General features: G+C 30.9%; 1 protein-coding gene across 1 annotated transcript in view; it reads left to right on the top strand.

The window, feature by feature from the left end:
* Positions 1–19,798, top strand: part of LOC125066431 — an 87,985-nt gene that overhangs the window by 61,495 nt on the left and 6,692 nt on the right. Inside the window, exons 2-3 of the mRNA XM_047674501.1 lie at positions 3,661–3,869; positions 13,183–13,318. Of these exons, the coding sequence (XP_047530457.1) occupies positions 3,661–3,869; positions 13,183–13,318 (345 nt within the window). The remainder of the gene's footprint in view (positions 1–3,660; positions 3,870–13,182; positions 13,319–19,798) is intronic.

Raw genomic sequence — 19,798 nt, 5'->3', positions numbered from 1 at the left:
CGATACCCTGTCAGTATAACAGATGCCTGAGCCCGTACGTGCCTTAATAGAGTTCTAAATAAAATTATAAAATTACATTTTATATATTTTTAATTCCAGATATTTTATTCACCAGGCAAAGTCCTGCTGTAATGTAGACGGAACACTCATAAATAAATCATACTTTTCATCACTCTTTACTCTTAAAAATTTGCATTTTTCGAGTTCTTTAATGGCAGGCTTTATACAAAGAAAGCGGATTTTAATATTTTTTGTACCCATTTATTATAATAAAGCACAGATGATAAAGATTAAATTAAAATCTAATATTTTCTTATTTTATTCTAGTGTATCTACTAAAACATTTTATATATGAATAGAAAAGAAATTATATTACAGTAAATACTATCACTGTGTAAAATGTAAATATATTTCGTCGAAATATATTAGTGAAAATAAAAGCTGAAATAGCGAGTCAACAAATACTATTAGGCCAACAGTCATGGGCTTTAATTTAGCTTTAAAAATAATATCATTTAGTTTGTCAGCTAGAATAAAAAAGCAACTAGAATTCGGCAGAAGTAACAAGTATTTTTTTGTCGCATGAAAGTTTAGTTTCCGGAACATCCAACTTCATAGTAGAACTATGAAGTTGGATACAGATGAAACAATATTCTATTTAATTTTTAATATAAATATAAGGTACATCATTTTTTAAAGACCTAGTGAATTTTTAACACTGTCTTGTAGTTTTACTTTTCTCTTGCGCTGCCAAATTTCAGAATAATCTGAGATTTTCGAAGATAAAGATTTATGTTGGATTAAGCAATTCTATTAAAGACACACTTCGCATCATTAAATCACAATATACTTTATTCAAGTAGACTCTTCCAAGCACTTTTGAAAGGTCCTGTTACAGGATTAAATTGAATACACAACATTTTGTCCTCTTTTTTCTCATTTGGAATACATACATCCTACTAATATTATAAATGCGAAAGTAACTCTGTTACCTCTTCACGCTTAATTCGTTGAACCTTGAAATTTGAATTCCGTGGAAGGACATGCTCCTTTTTTTTATTTCACCCCTCGAGGGGGTAAAATTGAAGTGAAGGTTTGTGTTAAGTTTTATAAATTTCGCTTGGGTAAGCCCCCTCGGCTTACCCAAGCCAGCTAGTCAACTACAGAAATAAACAGAGCAAAAATCTAAAAGAAAAAGTAATTTCAAAGGGTAATGTGTGTGTGGTGTGTATTATCTTGCTCCAGGATTATAGGCATATATATATATATATTAAGTCTTTCACCAGTGTGTGTTGCCAGTGATGACTTACGGCTCGGTGGTCCTTCACAATGGGCCTCATATGAAGGCTTAAGGTCACCCAAAGGGCAATGGAGAGGGATATGCTCGGAGTTTCTCTGCCAGATCGAATCAGAAATGAGGAGGTCCGCAGAAGAACTAAGGTCACCGACATAGCCCGAAGAATGCCACACTTAAGTGGCAGTGGTCGGGGCACATTTCTCGTAGAACCGACGGCCGACGGGGCCGACGAGTTCTAGAGTGGCGATCATGGACCGGAAGACGCAGCATTAGTAGACCCCCCCTCCCCCACACACAAGGTGGTTCGACGACCTGGTGAAGGTCGCGGGAAGCCGCTGGTTGCGGGCTGCACAAAACCGGTCGTTGTGGCGATCTTTGGGGGAGACCTATGTCCAGCAGTGGACGTCCTTCGACTGAGAGATGATGAGGATAATAGATTAGGATGTATTAAGTTATGATTATATTTTGCTACCATCTTAAACAGATCATTAGTTTACACATAACAACGGTGAAGTCTTTGATGTAATTTTCAGCTCTTTTATTTTTTCTGTTCAAAGAAACGGAAAGTACTCTTAATCGTTGCGGTTCACTGAAATACTTTTCAAGAACTTTTTCCATAACAGTCGTTCAAACCAGTGACTTTCATGTAAAAAGTTCAATATGATTATACTTAAGTTATATTAACAACAATATTTCGTCGTTTCTATAATCAGGACATATAAAAATAAAACTCAAAATTCAACACGTGAAGAACGATTAAAAATCGTTATTTACGTCTGAAATAAACTTTGAAGATATTTTTATACAAAATCTTTAGGAATTTTTAATCTGTAATTATAAGTGGAAATCACAATTCTTGACTTACCAATTATAAGTTTATCCTCTAAGTAGTATTAGATAAATCAATTTCCCATGTAAAATTTCTTTGTTGGTATAAATCACGAGTATAATCATTTGATATGGCTGGCCTTTTGAAAAAGTAATCCTTCCGACTAGATTTTGGCTACAGTGATCAAGGAACTATATCATCATCTCCGTAGTCTGTATGATTAATCTCACGACACACGTTGTTATATTTTACTTTAAATCGCCGGAAAAGATTTTTTATTAAGTTTTTAGCACTAAACTGTTATTCTAATGAGAAGACAATATAAATGTTAATTTAGATAGACTTAATTTGCAGCACTCGCCAACTTTTTCATAACTAAATGCATTATCTAGCAACCAACCTTAGGAAATGAACGAAAACGCAATTACGGGCGTGCAAAAGAAAATGAAATGAATTAACAAGAAAAACAATTTACTAATCATTCAATTTACGAGGTCCCATCCCGCATCTATCTGATCGTGCTTGAAGTTTCCATATACCTGATTCAATAAAATAAAGCAAGCGAAACATAGTCAAATAACTAAAATACAAATGCATTAAAATTATTTAAAAATATTATATATCAAACTAAATAACCTATAATATGGTCGTTTTATTTATAAATTCAATTAAACATTTAATTAATTAATAATAACACGAGCTTTACATGTTTTAACAAAATCAATTTAAGTCGCTTTCGATGAATCAAAATATTTTTATTAAATACTATATTGCTTAATATAGTATAAGCTATTTCAAAAATTAAACAAGTATATGTTTCTATGGAGGACGATAAAAGTTCCGAGTTATTACAACGTATTAAATAAAAAATATCAAAACTTTACTGTGTGATATAACACTTTTTACTTACCATAAAGCTGACTTTAAGTAACACATTACCCAAAATTTAATCCGACCTGAGTTAATAAACAGCGTTTGCTCTTTATATTAAGATTCCAAATACAAACCCAAACGTCTTCTTTCATATTGCAAAATGTCTTAAGATAGATGTGGATTCGACCCTGATATTTTCCGTTAAATTAGTATCCATTGTCCTAAATCAGCATCAACTAATAACAATTAATCAATAACAAGATTTATACTAAATATAATGTATGGAAAGTTACGAGTATAATCAGAAATTACTCTTGTTTAGTAACCTTTTTTTTGCAATTTAAATTAAGCAAAGACAGTTAATTAGAGCTTGGTGGTAGGACTTTCTGCTAGCCCGTCTGGGTAGGTACCAACCTTCATCAGATATTCTATTCTATACGTAACATTGTTGTGATTAGGTTTGAAGAGCCAGTGAAAGGCCACTACAGGCACCAGGGACAAAACATCATAGCTCCCAAGGCTGGTGTCATAATGGTTAATATTTCTTAAAGCGCCAATTTCTATGGACAATGGTGACCACATACTATCTAGTGACCTATCAATTTGTTTGTCCGCTTACGTGTATTATAAATATATATTAAAGAGTATATATTTTTTTCAGCCCGAGGACACACAGAAGTCAGAGTGGAACTGCAGATGGAGAGATGGGCAACACGAGGTGGATCTGTCCGGCTGCGTTGCGTTCACGACGTGCCTCCACATCTTCTGGATAAGGTCGTCTTCCTTCGCCACGGCACTAAAATCTTTCAATACATAAGAGACAGAAAACCTCCCTACAGAAACTTCACCACTCCTGGTGCAGTGCTTAATGTAAGTAAATCCCATCAAAGATACCATTAAAAAATCTTCTTGGTGTTAGGGCTTTGTGCAAGCCCTTCTGGATAGGTACCACCCACTCATAATTTATTTTACTGCCAAACAACAATACTTAGAATTGAAGTGTTCATTTTCGAAGGGTGAGTTTACCAGTGTAATTACAGGCACGAGTGGCGTAACAACTTAGTTTTCAAGGTAAACGTTAAAATAACATACTTATTATTTTTAATATGTAAAATAAGAACATTTTGAATTCTTGATTAACGACATACAGCTTTATTTTTGAAAAAATAATATAAATTATTGAGGAAATTCGAATACTTTTTGTTCTCATTTCCAACTTGGTACTGTTACATATTTAATTTTAGAAGTCCTATGCAAAACTATGTCTTTTAAGTGCCGTTTACAACATTTATCAAGAGGTAGTCATTGAGGATGTTGCAACTTCGTAATCCATAAATTATAAAGTATTAAATGATTTAGTTTTCTTTAAATTATATGCATTATCCGTATTTCTCATAAATAAAACTTTTTACTAGAAATATTATCTTCGTAATGTTTGTGATAGCAGGACCATTATTAAAGGAACATAAATATGAAACGAGGTTATCCCTTATAAGTCTGTATTAAATTGATCACACGATCATTACGATTTCTTTTATTTCAATTATCTTATCCATTTTGTGTATAAGAAAATTAAGCAGTTAACCCTTAAACATTAAGACAGTTGTAAAAACAGGCAACAGTACTTTACAATACAATCACAACATTAACATAAAAAAGATTATGTTAAACCTACTCATCTTTCATAATATTGTCAGTCATTACCTTTTTTCGTTAATTGGAATAATAAAAAAGTTCAGCGAAACGCGTTTTATTTTTATTTTGTGACGATAATAGAGCACAGACACGCTGCTTTGCGTTCTAATGGTACAATATCGTAATACAAACCTAGTGGTGTAAATATACTATTGGAAATATTATAGGGTTACTTTATATAATGAATATTACAAAATAATAAAAAATACTCGAATTATTTATCAATGTTTCAAGTCACAGCCTCAATTGCAATAATATAAGCTACAGAGTCAGTCGTTTGATTAGGTAAATATAGAATTAGTTAATTGCTTCTGTACAGTGCTATTATCGGGTAACTAATATAGGCAAGATACATGATCTCACCAGGTCAAATCCTTCAAATGTTACATGATCACGAAGCAACGATCGTATATATATATATATATATATAATAATTTAGTTTCAGTAATATTTCTGCTAAATAGTGAATTAAATATACAGTCAGAAATTTACTTTTGAGCGGAACATTTAACTTAAATTTTATTCAGAAAAACAGTTACCATTCCTTCCCTTGTATCGAGGCTTTTGTAATACTCGTCACAAAACACCTTACCAACCAAGTCGATTCAGTGAAGAAGATGGCGTTTGAATCGCTCGGTATATTTATAATGTTTTGTATTTATATTAGTTAGTAGATAATATCCTTATATCCAGTAATTTAATTTCAATTTTGAATTATTATTATGACGCAACGAAGGTCATTTTAAAATAATGACTATTTAATCTTTCTTAATCTATTTACTTAGAATTATAATTAAAATAAAATGAATAATCAAAGTTACATGAATTGTAATAACTACCAATAGAAATAGAAATATCACAGAGCCAGAGCAACAAGGTGGTAGATTTTTGTCAATCAATAAGTAAGTTCGCCGGCGGTTTTTCCGAACCGATACGACTTGGGAACCTTCAAGAAAAGAGCGTACTCTTTCCTGAAAGGCCGGCAACGCACCTGCAAGCCCCCCGGTGTTGCAGATGTCCATGGGCGGTGGTAGTCACTTTCCATCAGGTGAGCCTCCTGCTCGTTTGCCATCTTTGACATAAAAAAAAGCAGTGCCAGAAGCTTTTAATACGATTTTTGACTTTGACTTTCATTTCGGGTATCCCAGATTTGATGTAAAAATCTTGACGTCGCGTCAAGATATATACAAGCTATACCATAAATATTTACAAAACAGATGTTTTTAATAAAAATTGAGACAATTTTTTTTTGTTACACAAAAATAAATCACAAAATTGCTTAGAACGTAATTAAAAATAAATAATATAAGAATTCTGTCAACGTTTCAACAGCACTGGTAGCTAGAAAATGGCTTTTGTATTTGAGTTTAGTCTCATTGATAAAATGAATGAAAATTTTCCGTCTTTTCCTCAACGCTGAGTATAAGCCGAATTTCACGCTTCTTGTACTTTTAGGAGTGACCCTAGAGTATTTGATGAAACAAAAGTGCGAACATTTCGGGTAAATATAGCTTGGATACAAGTGCGCGGGCTCGTGTTCACAGTTTATCATAACGCTATAAAGAGACAGGACATTTGTTTGTTTTTGGGGAAATCTTGACAAAAACAATTCAGTCGAAATATATACCTTAGTTTTAAATAGGCCTACTGAATAATAAAAATATGCATTAGCACTGACTTATATAATATATATATATACAGTTTATAATATAACCGAACTTGAATTAAACACGGGTAAAGTCGAAGGAAGCGTCACTGGAAGAGTTATAAATATCTCAAAATAAAGAAAAATTAACAATGTAAATGTCCCACTGCTGGGCTAATCTTTAAGGAGATAATTATAGTTTATTAATATCTGTAGTTAAAATACAGATATACTTATTTCATTTGAATAAAGTCACAAGGGACAGAACTCAGAACGAATTTTCACATGACTAATATTGCAATGGAAGTTACTCTATTTATAAAGTTTGTTACTACCACTGAAAACTCGAGTCAACGAATAATTTGGTGGTTTAACTTGTATTACGTGTATAGCAATAAAATGTTTACTTTTGTGTATTTTCCATTTATTTCCGCTTATTTATTGTTGACTTGGAATTGACATTTGCAAGAGAATTAAAGATTGTTATATAGAACAACTAGCGCTACGAAATAAAAAATATATATTTTATTGCATTTACAGTGCGACAAGTTTACTCGTCCTGAAAACCTGTTGACCATATATATATAAATAAATAAATAAAATTTGAAATGGGTCTATTCAACTACGTGGAAGCTTGATGCATGCACTCCCTGAAATAATCATAAACCCTAAAATCAAAGTATTGCAAAATCAAAATGATGACAAAATGATATGCGTTGAAACAGGGCATAGTCATACATATATCAATTTTACTATAAATCCCACAAAAAAAATCATCCAACAAAAATAATCCAATCAAAAAAGAGCGAAAAATAAATATTTCATTTCGATAAATTGCAACATGAAACATTCAATTTAAAGTTTTAATTGTTTAAATTTAATTGAAGGCTTTTGTTTTTTCTTTGGTATGAATATGAGCTTAGCAGGTGTAAGTCTCTAACATCGGTTTACGAACTCTTGTAATAAATATTATTGTGTTTTTTGTAAATACATGCCTTAAGAGGTATTCTTCTTTTTATATATTTTATAGATTGGGGTTGAAATAAGGCAGAAAATTTCGTCGTTTTTGAAATTTCAATATATTTGACCAAGCCAGCGTAGGTTAATAGAAACTCTAATACTTGAAAAATCCCATCACTAATATCATTATTAATAATAAAAAACGTTAATATATTTCATTTCTATGAATACAAAAAATAATGTTAAGCTAGTTGCTAAATGGATCTAGTAGCGTCATCAAGCGACCGACCACCGTGTACGAGGGTCGTGACTTGGGTCGCTTCCCATAATTTCTAGTCTGGACCGAGCGAGTAATGTATAACGTCTGCAATAGTACTAAAATAAATGGAATAGACTATTTTGATAGCTGCTATTATCAAAATTATTAACGTTAATAAATAAGGCATATTATTTTACACGAAAATATAAATGATAAAAAAGCTGGAATTAGTTGTTGATTTTCATGTAAGAATATATATATTTAGTTTTCTATGATTATTGTTCATAAAACCATGAAATTGAGTCACTACTAAGTTTTTCTTCGGTTCTTCTCGGTAAAATCTACAACTCGAACTTATAAGCGCTTTATATTTAATACATCTTGTAAAATATAATAACGATATAATTGTACTTGTAACTATATCGTATTTTATTTATTCAAATACTCACGTAATATACTTTTTTTAATATTGCAACACCAACGCAATAATAATGAGCTTAACTTTACCAATAGTATGTTTGAGATAAATCTTACAAATGAATTAAATTTTCTACCAAACATTTGTTAACATAAAAATAAGAAGAAAATTTAGCTGCAAACCTCGTCATCAAGACAAGACCTTAGCCCAGTATTCACAGGCGGCTACTTTTACTTTAGCTATATCAAAATAAAAACATGACCTACCTGCGAAATCCTTTACTATGACATGTATTCCAAGCATTCTTATTTTATTTTTAAGCTTACCATTACCTTTATTACAAAAACAACATAAACACGTAAGTATATATAAAAGTATAATACCGAGGTTTCTTACGGGAAAAATATCATCCACTTTCATAATAATAATTTCATTTCGCCACCTCTAAAACCGTCATTATAAGCGCGTCAACCATAAACAAGGGCCCTATCTGAAGGAGTCGCCGCGCTTTCCCCGTTCCATCTTCTATAAATATGATTTTACAAGATAGTAAACTGTCATCGTAAATATACGTATTTTTATAACCCTTGTTAATTATGTTTTTTAATTAAATGCTATTCTTTTTTTCAAATTTTATTAAAAATGAGGCGAAATATTTTTTAAATTAAACGCCATATCGGAACGAGATTGACTAAAATTTTCATGCGTAAAATTAGTTTTATAACTACTACTAATAACTTTGCGATCTATCCGCCAATAGGCTTACTATGCGATCAAATGTATTATATGTCAATACACGCCTTCCGTTTTATTTTCTTATGCGATTATTAATTTAACATTATATATTTTTATTATTGTCTGGTCTGTATTTCTTAAAAACGTGTTCACGAGAGCCGAAGGTCGTAAAAGTATATGCCAAGGTTAATTCTATTGAGATAGCGTTCAGGTAAATGGTCAAAATTGTGATATTCATACTTTCGTATAATAGCTAAAAATTTTAATAGATAAATAAAAAAAAAGTCCCGTCTATAAATTACGAATCCAAAAATAATATTATAAATATAAATAAACGAATATTTTTTTTGCTACGCACGCAAATTTGATTTTTACTTCAGTTTTTTATGTTATAAACTTCCATCGAATAGAAAAATGATAAGTTTTCAATAATAATGGGTTTTATTGATTGAGCTCAATTAATTGTGTTTATTTAAGTTTATGTTTAAACACACGTTGAAAAAACAACAAACAAAAACAAAAGCTGCTAAAATGTTATCGCTTCCTAAAAATCATTCGATAACTACACTAAAAATATAACTCAATTTTATTACATTTTATAAAGATAACACTAAAAAAATATATTAGATAATTGTATTTTATTTTTCATAAAAAGAAGCCAAAAATAAATAATTTAAGAGTTTCTATAAAGGAGTAATTTTTTACGAGTATTTTAATTACAGAGAATAATAAAGAAAATATATTTTTGTAGATTGAATAAGTTTTAAATTATACATTCGTATGATTTAAAAAGCGATGTGGGCTAATTAGCGTACTCTCCGTTAGTCGTCAATTAAACTCTAAAACATTTAAAATTTAATGAGCTTGGCCAGATTCGAGACCGCTCATTAGGATTGTAACAGATTATTAGCTATCTTTTGAAACATTATTATAAAACAAATGCTATACCGTAACCAACCGAACAAGCTAAGAAAACTGTGTCGAGAGTTACCTAAGTATAATCGATCAACCCTGCAAAATAATGTTAAGAATGAAGAATTTGACATCATATGAGCTAAAAATAGCTCATTTGCTTAAAAATTTTACATTGCTTAAGCAGCACATCCCAGTACTAAAAATTAAAAAAATATTTTTTTAAAAAAATCTCATGAAGCTAGCAATCGTTCCTTATTGAAAACAACTGAAAATATATTTTTGAATACCTAAATACCGAAAATATGTTCTTGAGACAGTAATTCTACCACGTAGCACACCAACTTGACAGCCAACCATAGATATTTCAAAAACATTTTGCTTCATCTCAAAGCGCTCTAAGAGTTTAACCGAAATGCTATGCTACAGAATTTTATTGAATTCAAACATCAAAAGAATGGCTTACGTAGCCGAATGGCTTGTTTGATATTTGATAACCTTGAATGATTCACCTGATTGGATTCAATACAGTGTGTAATTTAAGAAGCAAGGACTGGTGTTATTTGGCACAGAACTTTGTAATAGGATGCACAATCCGGATACGTCATAATCATATAAGATATATAAAAAAACAGTTGAAAATTAGTACAAATGGTACCTCATGTTTATCAAAGCCCAAAGGCTACAATTTAATTTAAATGAAAAAAAAGAAATAGCGTATGTGATTGAAACTTTTTAAAACAAATTAGTCGAAAACATTCTCTTTGTCGACGAATTTTTGGGCCGTAAATTACAGTGATAGTTTATTTACCGTGTGTTCTAAATCTGTTACTTTTATTTTAGTTCTTCGAAAATTTCATAACATCGACTTCGAAAATGTAAAGCGCACCTTAAAAGTTACGTTAAAAGTAATGATCTGGGCGGAGTTAAATTTTCCGGGTCAGTGTTGTGAGTAGGGCAACCACACTTTAAACTAGACACCTATGTCTCATATTTCTTCGAACTTCGGCCGCAGTATCTTGTATATTCAAGTTTAATGTTGCATGTTTAATCGTATACGTATCACATTTTGATTATTTAACCATAAATTGATTAAAAGAATATTGGTTTAGTATTTATCTAAGCCTCACAATTAATTTTAAATGTTACTAATTGGTTTCATCTTTACCAATTTCAGTTGTAATCAAAAAGACTTTTGGTTAAAAACAATGACACTTTTAACTATTTTTTTTTTAAATGTAGGCAGTCACCATCGATATTGACCATCAATATTGCTTTAAGGGATATTAACCACGTCATCAATGGGACATACATTAGCAGCCTGTAAATTTCCCACTGCTGGGCTAAGGCCTCCTCTCCCTTGAGGAGAAGCTTTGGAGCATATTCCACCACGCTGCTCCAATGCGGATTGGTGGAATACACATGTGGCAGAATTTTGTTGAAATTAGACACATGCAGGTTTCCTCACGATGTTTTCCTTCACCACCGAGCACGAGATGAATTATAAACACAAATTAAGCACATGAAAATTCAGTGGTGCCTGCTTGGATTTGAACCCGAAATCATCGATTAAGATGCACGCGTTCTAGTCACTGGGCCATCTCGGCTCTCAATGGGACATAAACATTGGCAACTAACATGATATTAGATCTCTGATGCCGGTAGTTAACCTGGCTAACAAGCCTTCAAATCCAAACAAAACAAACACAATATTTAGTTTCTCTTCTTGTCAATGGAATTACTGATGTGTGAGGAGTACTAACACAGACGGGCTTGACCTAAGCCTATGAACAAAAGTTAGAACTAATATTTTGAATCTAACTCACTTGAAATCTCACTTAAATGTATAAACCGACTAACAGTGATACGAGTATCATTGCAAAGACTAAAGTAAGTAGCATATATTTTTTTCCACTATCGCATTCTGCAGTGAGTTTCGAGTTCATTCCTACTCTACTGGTGCTTTATAGTTGCTCGTAATGAAATGCTCAATGAAAGCTATTCTACGAAAACGACAATATTATCGTTGCAGCAGTTTCGAATTAACTTTAACTACGAACAATACTGAGAATAATAAAACAATATTATTCGAGATAAGACAACAAAATATAATCACGAAAGTTCCAGTAAATGAAAAAACTATAGCATTACTTCAAAGCAATTTACTGTTATGATTATAATAACAGCAATCACTAATTGGCCAGAAATAGTTATTAAATTATTAATGTTCAATTTAAAACCGACCTGATTGGTGAATAATTTGTTTCATTTACTATTCAACGTACCGGTCGCTAATTACATTCTGCGTAGCACCACTCACCGGCAATAGATGAATGCATCCTAAAGCGCTACTATTCTCTGAGAGGGTACATGCGAATAAAAAATACCCTTTAAAAAAAACAAAGACAATGAGATTTAGACATATACAATGTTACTTTTCACTAATTGTGATATTCTTAAAACAAATATACAAAATATTTCGTTAACATTTACATATATCCATGTTGTATCTATGTCATAGCGACTCCTATAATATATTACTCAAGTTTAAATTCAGCGAAACTTAAACGATCAGCGTTTATATTGTAATATGTCGTTTTATTAATTTAAAGCTTAAAACATACGTCACAAGGGCGGTTTTCCTTCTTGACGATGTTTGTTGGCAAGTCATCCGAGGGTCTCAAAGTTGGTTAAGATGACCAGCTGATTAATGCGTATAGCCGGTGCTTATGCATTATATAAGCTATTTTAACTTAGAAAACTCAAACGTTTAACTAAATCTTAGTGAACTCGTAAAGGATTCTTTAGTGGGATCTGCCTTATGAATTGCCTTATTATTATACAAAATATAAATTCACAACAATACACTACAATACAAATAAATCTATAAAGAAGTATGCAAAGACAACATAGTTGATTGATGACATGCATATATATATATTATATTTTTCTTGTGCTTGAATGACTGCCACTAACCACTGGGCGAATACCAGTGATATAATATGAACGTTAATTTCTTTGATTAATAATAAAAAAATACTTCAAAACACACAAACTAGTAAGTTTCAATAGCGTGCATAGCTTAAAACATTCTGAGTGAAAACACCCATTTCTGTGCCAGTTCAATGTGATATAACAACATCCTTTTTAATAATAAAGATCATCCTCGATCTCCAATAGAATTAAATTAAATTCGGTATGTCTCACACTATATTGCATGCCTCTAACTCATTTACCTTAAAAGGGCGTAATAGGTCAACCCCTTTCAGGTCAAACTAGGGAGTGAGAAACCCCAGACTATTGAAGCTAATTGGATATTCTACAAAATTTCCAATTTCCGTTCATTTTTAAATTGAAAACTACAAAATCATTTAAATATTTCTGGTTATTCAAGAAAATATTGATAAAATTGGATGTGTGTCCCGAGTTAAAAAATATTTTGCTTTAAAAATACAAAAAATATTTGTAATAAAACATAATCTAACAAAAACTGAATGATCTTTACAATTATTAAATTCAGTTTATTCACAATAATTTTATTAAACAATGTTGTTTGCAGATTGCGCTAGCCACCGAAAACTCCATAATCCTTCAAAATTTGGACTTCGCTGCTAGCGGGAGCTACTCTTGCGAAGTGTCGCTTGACACGCCTATCTACACAAAGGCATCGACCGAGAAACAACTCACAGTTTTCCGTATGTATTTGCATATAGCCTTTATATAATTCTAATCCATTTAACGAAAACTTTGTTCTACATCATGTACATAATATAACAATACCAGTAAAATTTACGACCGAATAAAACTTGACATTATTGATAAAAACGTTTTTTTTTTCACAACTACTTTCAATACTATAATAAAGTACAAGCTAAGAGTCTTACATATAAAGCTTAGAGTATTTTTCTAATACACATTGATAACATTCAGATAACATTTAAATATATCTTTGTAAAATTTAAATATTTCTTTATTAATTGTGACGTTGATATACATTTGCACAAATTCATACATAAAACTAACAGTAATTAAATGTTTTGGAAAGCCAAACCAACACGGTATAATATTATTTTTAAAAATTACAATTGTAAGAACTTGTCTAAAAATTAATATGGAATCGTACATACAAAGTAAAATTGTCTTACCTATAATTAACAATTATAAAATGTATAAAGTACATATATCTGATCGTAACTAAAAAGGAAAAAATTAAATAAGATCAAAATGTTGTCCTAGAGACACAAAATAAAATTGACTTTTCGTCATAGCCCCGCTGAACCTTTATTCGCATGGTCGTTCGACGTTAAAGCCTTTCTGACATACTTGGAATAGAGGTTTGAAAAATTGCAGCATAGTGATCCTAGACAAAAGCATCAAAAGTCTTTAAATATATTGTTTCTAGATATTTTGATGTTTTCTTCGAGTTTCTCAATCGATGTGAGACTCGCCTAGACCCGCAAGAGACTTCACATCTTCGTCTGTCTCAAATATTTGTAACTAAAAGCAAAAAAAGTTTTTAGCTTAGGGAACAACTATTCCCTAAGCTAAAAACTCAACCGATGCCAGATTTTAAAGAAAAACTAAAACAACATTTTAAAAATTCTGTTTATGGCAAAATATTCTCGTGACTGAACCGAAGTTTTTCCAGTGTGGATAAAAACAATTTACGATATGATTTTTTTTTATACAAATCTGTTGTGAGTTGGGTTATAAATTATGTATTTTTTCAAACCGAATTTTACCATGTGTGTGAATGTTAAATCAGTATTTTTCTCAATCGTCATAATATTTAAATGCACCGAATCTAAGTTTGGCCGCCTGCCACTATCCACGGCGACCTCACTACGTCTATCATATTTTAACTAAATAGATTTAAATTTTTTGCTTCGAGAAAATCCTGAATTTTTAAATGTTTTAAATATTAACAGAATTCGAGTAGATTTCGTATTTTTTTTTAATTGATGCTTTAATCACGTGACACAAAATTATATCATCATCATAATCATCGTCGGCATCATTCACTTACCATTATAAAATTATTCGTGAACGGCGGAATATGTATTGCAACACATAAATGCGTAATTATTCATAACTTATATTATATTTCGGTAAATAAAATATAATTTATGTCCTCTGTTAACATACAATCAATTTCTCTTGTATGACAAACCAAATTATTACCATTTATGAGGTATATTCATTTCAATCATTTAAGTGGGAAATATTCGCATTAATATCAAAACAAAATCATTACATCCAATTTGCATTTATGATTAGGGCTAATCTTGCCTTGCATGACAAACAAATCGACTCCAACTGTTAATACTGCTGGATAACATATATCTTCCAAAACGTAACTCTATAGCTTTGATAATAAAATACAAAGGCCGAAAACCTTACTTGACAGATATCAGAATGGAATGTAGCTATTTCGAATCAGAAAATGTAGCTACGTTCATTAGTTTTGAATTCGTTCGGTGAATGGCGCAATTTTGGCGAATTTTATCCCGAATAAACATGGGAACGACATCGGTATACATTTATACCGAACGGCTTATTGATAAACGAGATATGCTCGCGACGTCATTCGAATTGAATTTGAGTTTTTCTTTTTTATCATCGCATGGAATCTTTTTATTTCTTGAGATCAAATAGATTATATAAGTTGTAAATGAAGTCAATATACCATATTTTATTTCAAACACAATTTTTATTTCCTTATTTTGATTAATTTTAAAAGACAAGCATGCCAATCTAATCTAATGTAAAAATATAAAACACTGTTTACACCGTCGATGCCTATGGATTTATGATTTGTAAATACATCTTGTATGTATGTCGTTTATACTTGCATGAGACAGTTATATCCCATGGACTGTAACACAATAAGATTTACCTTATATAATAATAATTAAGTAAACCCGTAAAGCAGTTCGCAGGATTCAATTTGTACTTTTCACAATTGGTATTTCACAAACTCAAACCAAATCAAAGGGTATCTTTAAACGACGGACGGACTGACATACATTTTATTAAAAAATAATAACAAATTTGAATATAAGTTACAAATAATTGATTAAACAAGCAAAATGAATATTTAGACAACCCGTTTAGTAGACGCTGTTTAATTTATGCTTGTAAAAGAATATTGAAGACGTATATATTTTAATTAAAATTTAAATGGGTATCAGGTGAAAGGGGATATTTCGGCGAATCGAATCCGCTCGAATTATTTTCTCCCATAAAGAAAACGTTGCAATGGTTTATTTCTTCGCCCGGGCTCATTTACAAACCTTGGGTCGAACAACAAATATTGTGGGATCCTTTCTATTGAGAATTCGTTCCTGATCCCGCGATAGGATCACGTTCTTATTGATACCAAACAAATGCGAAAAAGTGACTCAACGAAATAGATATATAATTTACTATTTTAATATTTTTTATAAATTACACATAGAAAATACCTGTATTGATTTCAAAAGCCGATGCAATATCAGGAGAATGAAGATTAACAAATAACATTGAGCTTAGAAAGTAACATGACATGATTTTTCAAGATCTAAATAACTTATATGTTGTATTTTAAATTCCAGCGAAGTTGGTATCGAAATATTGGAACTAAAATTAAGGAGGATATAAATAGTTAAGTGGAATAGTATGGTCTTATAAATAGAAATATATTAACTAAGAACTGTCTGTTGAAAAACGTAATCTAAGTTTCGTTTACTGTTCTACTTCTTCCATTGGAAGATACAATACACAAATTTTGATACTCCACTCTATTATACTATGAATTAAAATTTAAATGCTCGGTAACAAAATAAATCGATCCATCATTCTTTCATTCATTGAACTTGGAAGCATATTGTTCTCTTTCAACTCCCTTTAATCAAATGATTAATCACTACCAATGAAACATTTTGTAGAGCGACTGAGTTAAACAAGAAAATTCTACAAGAAAAATATCTTTTCTCGAGGAACCATTAGTATTAAAGAATAGGAAGATTATCCAAGCTAATACTTTCTTGTTTTTAAGGAGTTAAATCTTTAAAAACTAGATAAAACGAGTTCCTAGAATTGATTGACTTAATTTTTCTCATCATCACTCTATCATCCCTTATTTAAGTTATGAAAGGGTGATAATACATGTGACCGGACAGTTTTATGGTTGAGCGATCTTGTTACAAACACCAAGGACAGAAAACATTCAAATCCTCATGTTAGCGCATTGACGGCGAAAAATAAAATCAATTAGTACTCTGTATAATATGTTTCACTGTTGGGCAAATGCCCTCTTCTCCAAAGGTCGATGTATATCTTCACAGCTAAGGAGGAGGCGAATTATAAATACCTATATATTAATCCAAGTACTAAAGTAAAAGGAATTGAGAAAAGTATGATTGTGGAATTTCTTACAGTGACAATATATACATTGAACCTACAGTATAGGTAAGCCGACTTCAAATAAAGGTTCTTAAATTAACTCGTATATTGTAATTCTAGTGAAACACTGATGTAATCATAGTATAAGTACAAACTATTATATATTTAATTTTATTCTATAAGGGCTGCTCGAATGAAACAACGTCTGTTTAATTAAACAAGTTTAGTATTCCATTCCATTACCGAACTAATCAGTTTACATTTTACCCTTTTATTTTATGGATTAAGAGTGGAAAACTGAGTTACATGTATCAACAAAGAAAAAATCATAAAATACCCATAAAAAAATTCAAACACTTAATATTCATCCTTTTTGAAAAAATAAATGCCCTCTAAAATAAATTGGGCTACGTTGGTACCGTTTTTTAAAATACTTTAATTTCAAATATAAGCCTTTGTAATAATTTGTACCATAACGGTTTTAATATTTACGTTGACATTCTACAAAATTTCATTTCAATTATAGAGCAAAAGACAAAGTCTGAATAATTTATTCCTTCAATATAATTTTAGTGACAAAGTCAAATTGAGATCCGGAAGCCATTAGGGCTACCTTTTGTTGTAAATGTTAAGGTGTTTTAGTGAGCACAATTAAAATATAAAGTAAACTCCTGCAATTTTTCTTAATACAAACCGAATACAAATCGTATCTTTGTATCCCTCGATAGAGTTCTATATGCTTGTTTTCCAAATTCCTTTTTTCGAATATCAATTTACGTACAATATATTTTACATCAAGTATGTAAATACATATGTATATATGGCATTATAGTCAGCAAAGGTCGAGGACATTTAAATCTATTTTATTCTCGGCGTTATTTATCACACCGATGCATCCGCTTTCTATGTTTCGCCGACATTTTGATATGATTTTATAATTGCGAACATGTTATAATACTTGAACAAGGATAAAAACTAGTATTTCAAATAACGTAACGATCTTTTACGTATATCAATACGTATTGTGTATTATTTCGAATTGATTATCAATTCCAGCTTCATTACGAAATACAAACTTGACGCGTGAGATATTTTACCAAGCGATTGATTTGATTACATTCACTATTTTAATCTTCACAGATTTATAATTTTGGCACTTACCATTTAAGTTGCCCTTGCGGAAAAGTTGAAAAAACTAGTTTATTTTAGTACCATTTGTCTGATATCATACAGACATCCCAATGACTGTATTCATTTGTCTTAAATAAATAATATCATAATGGATGAAGTTGAAGTTGGTTTGCAGTGCCGCTTCTAATCGAAATCAATTATATTTTTCTTTCTGTCTCAACAGTGTAATACGGAGGTATCCAAGTATACAAATTACAAGTCCAAGCCTTACAGTTTAAGCTATGTGTTGTCAACTAATCATTTTATCTTTAAAAATTGAAGATAATGATCATTAATGTCATAGTGATATAATCAATTAGCTTATAATTCAGTTAAGACTTTAATCTTCGGGTAATTTCGATCGAATTTTTGTTTATGAAGTCATATATACTTAAAGAGTCAATATACTCGGATTTTCCAATAAAATTCCAAGTCCAATCATTGTCTGAAAGGATTAAATGCATTAAAGTATGAAATACCTTAAATCAAAAAACTCATAAGTATGGCAACATCGTCATATTAAAATAAATAAGGAATATATACTAGTATATTTTTACATTAAGGCATTTAACGCTAATAAACCAAAAACTATTTCAAATTGATACCAGCAAGGAAGTTTCTAACGGGCAACATTATTATAAATTATAATTTATGATAATAACAGGTATAATAAACCTAGCCAACGATAAAAAATAAACACATGGTCAAAAGAAAAACTATTGTAACATTTTGAAAGTATTTTACCACGATCATTCGCATAATGCGAAAAAAATACGGAACTTTGTTATTAACTAGTTCTTGCGTTTGTTATAAATGAAATAAATCATCATCAATGAATAATGTCGGTTCTTCTCGATTGAATCTACACCCCCAAACAGGTGGTAGCAATCCTATAAAATGTCAATATAAAAGTGTTTGTAAATGCCTATTTGAATAAAGAATATTTCGATTTTAACAGTGCGTAATCGACATAGAAAATATTTAACAGACTATTACAGCCAGCCAGTGCTTTCTTCGCTCATTCCTCGTTAAATTGGGAAACAGTAAGCATCAGCCACAGGACGAGTTATCAGAATAGGACTATTCTCGAGAGAGTTCTTTTTGCATAGGCAGCTGATATGTCTACTCCTTCTTTCATTTACAGAGCGATCAAGCGAACCTGATAAGATCACACATAGGAAGCCCACCTCAAGTCAACCCTTCTGTGTATTAACTGATTGTCATCTGTTATTACACATAAGGCTCTTACTCTTAGGATATATTTGACAAATATTCCCTTTGTCAGATCTTATGACACCTAACAGGTTTTATTTAGCACTTTTCATCATTTAGACATATTAAACCCATTCTTCCTTAGAATGGGGTTAATATGTCTAAAGCTATCAAATCATATATAACTACTAACTTTTTAAACATCTAATAGTTGAAATGGGTTGGTTCTATTCAAGAATGCAAGAACTATACAGCGCTTACAAAGTATAACAATAAATGTTTGTTTCCAATAAAACAATTTAGAGACGTAAAAAGATACATCTACGTCACGTACCACATATTTACACTTAAATATTGGCTGAAGAAATTGTGTTCAATACATTTCAATGATTATAATAATATCAATACGC

The sequence above is a fragment of the Vanessa atalanta genome, chromosome 9, assembly GCF_905147765.1.
Source record: "Vanessa atalanta chromosome 9, ilVanAtal1.2, whole genome shotgun sequence".
Lineage (NCBI taxonomy): Eukaryota > Metazoa > Arthropoda > Insecta > Lepidoptera > Nymphalidae > Vanessa > Vanessa atalanta.
The sequence above is the reverse complement of the archived record's forward strand: the minus strand, read 5'-3'. Positions and strand labels throughout refer to the sequence as shown.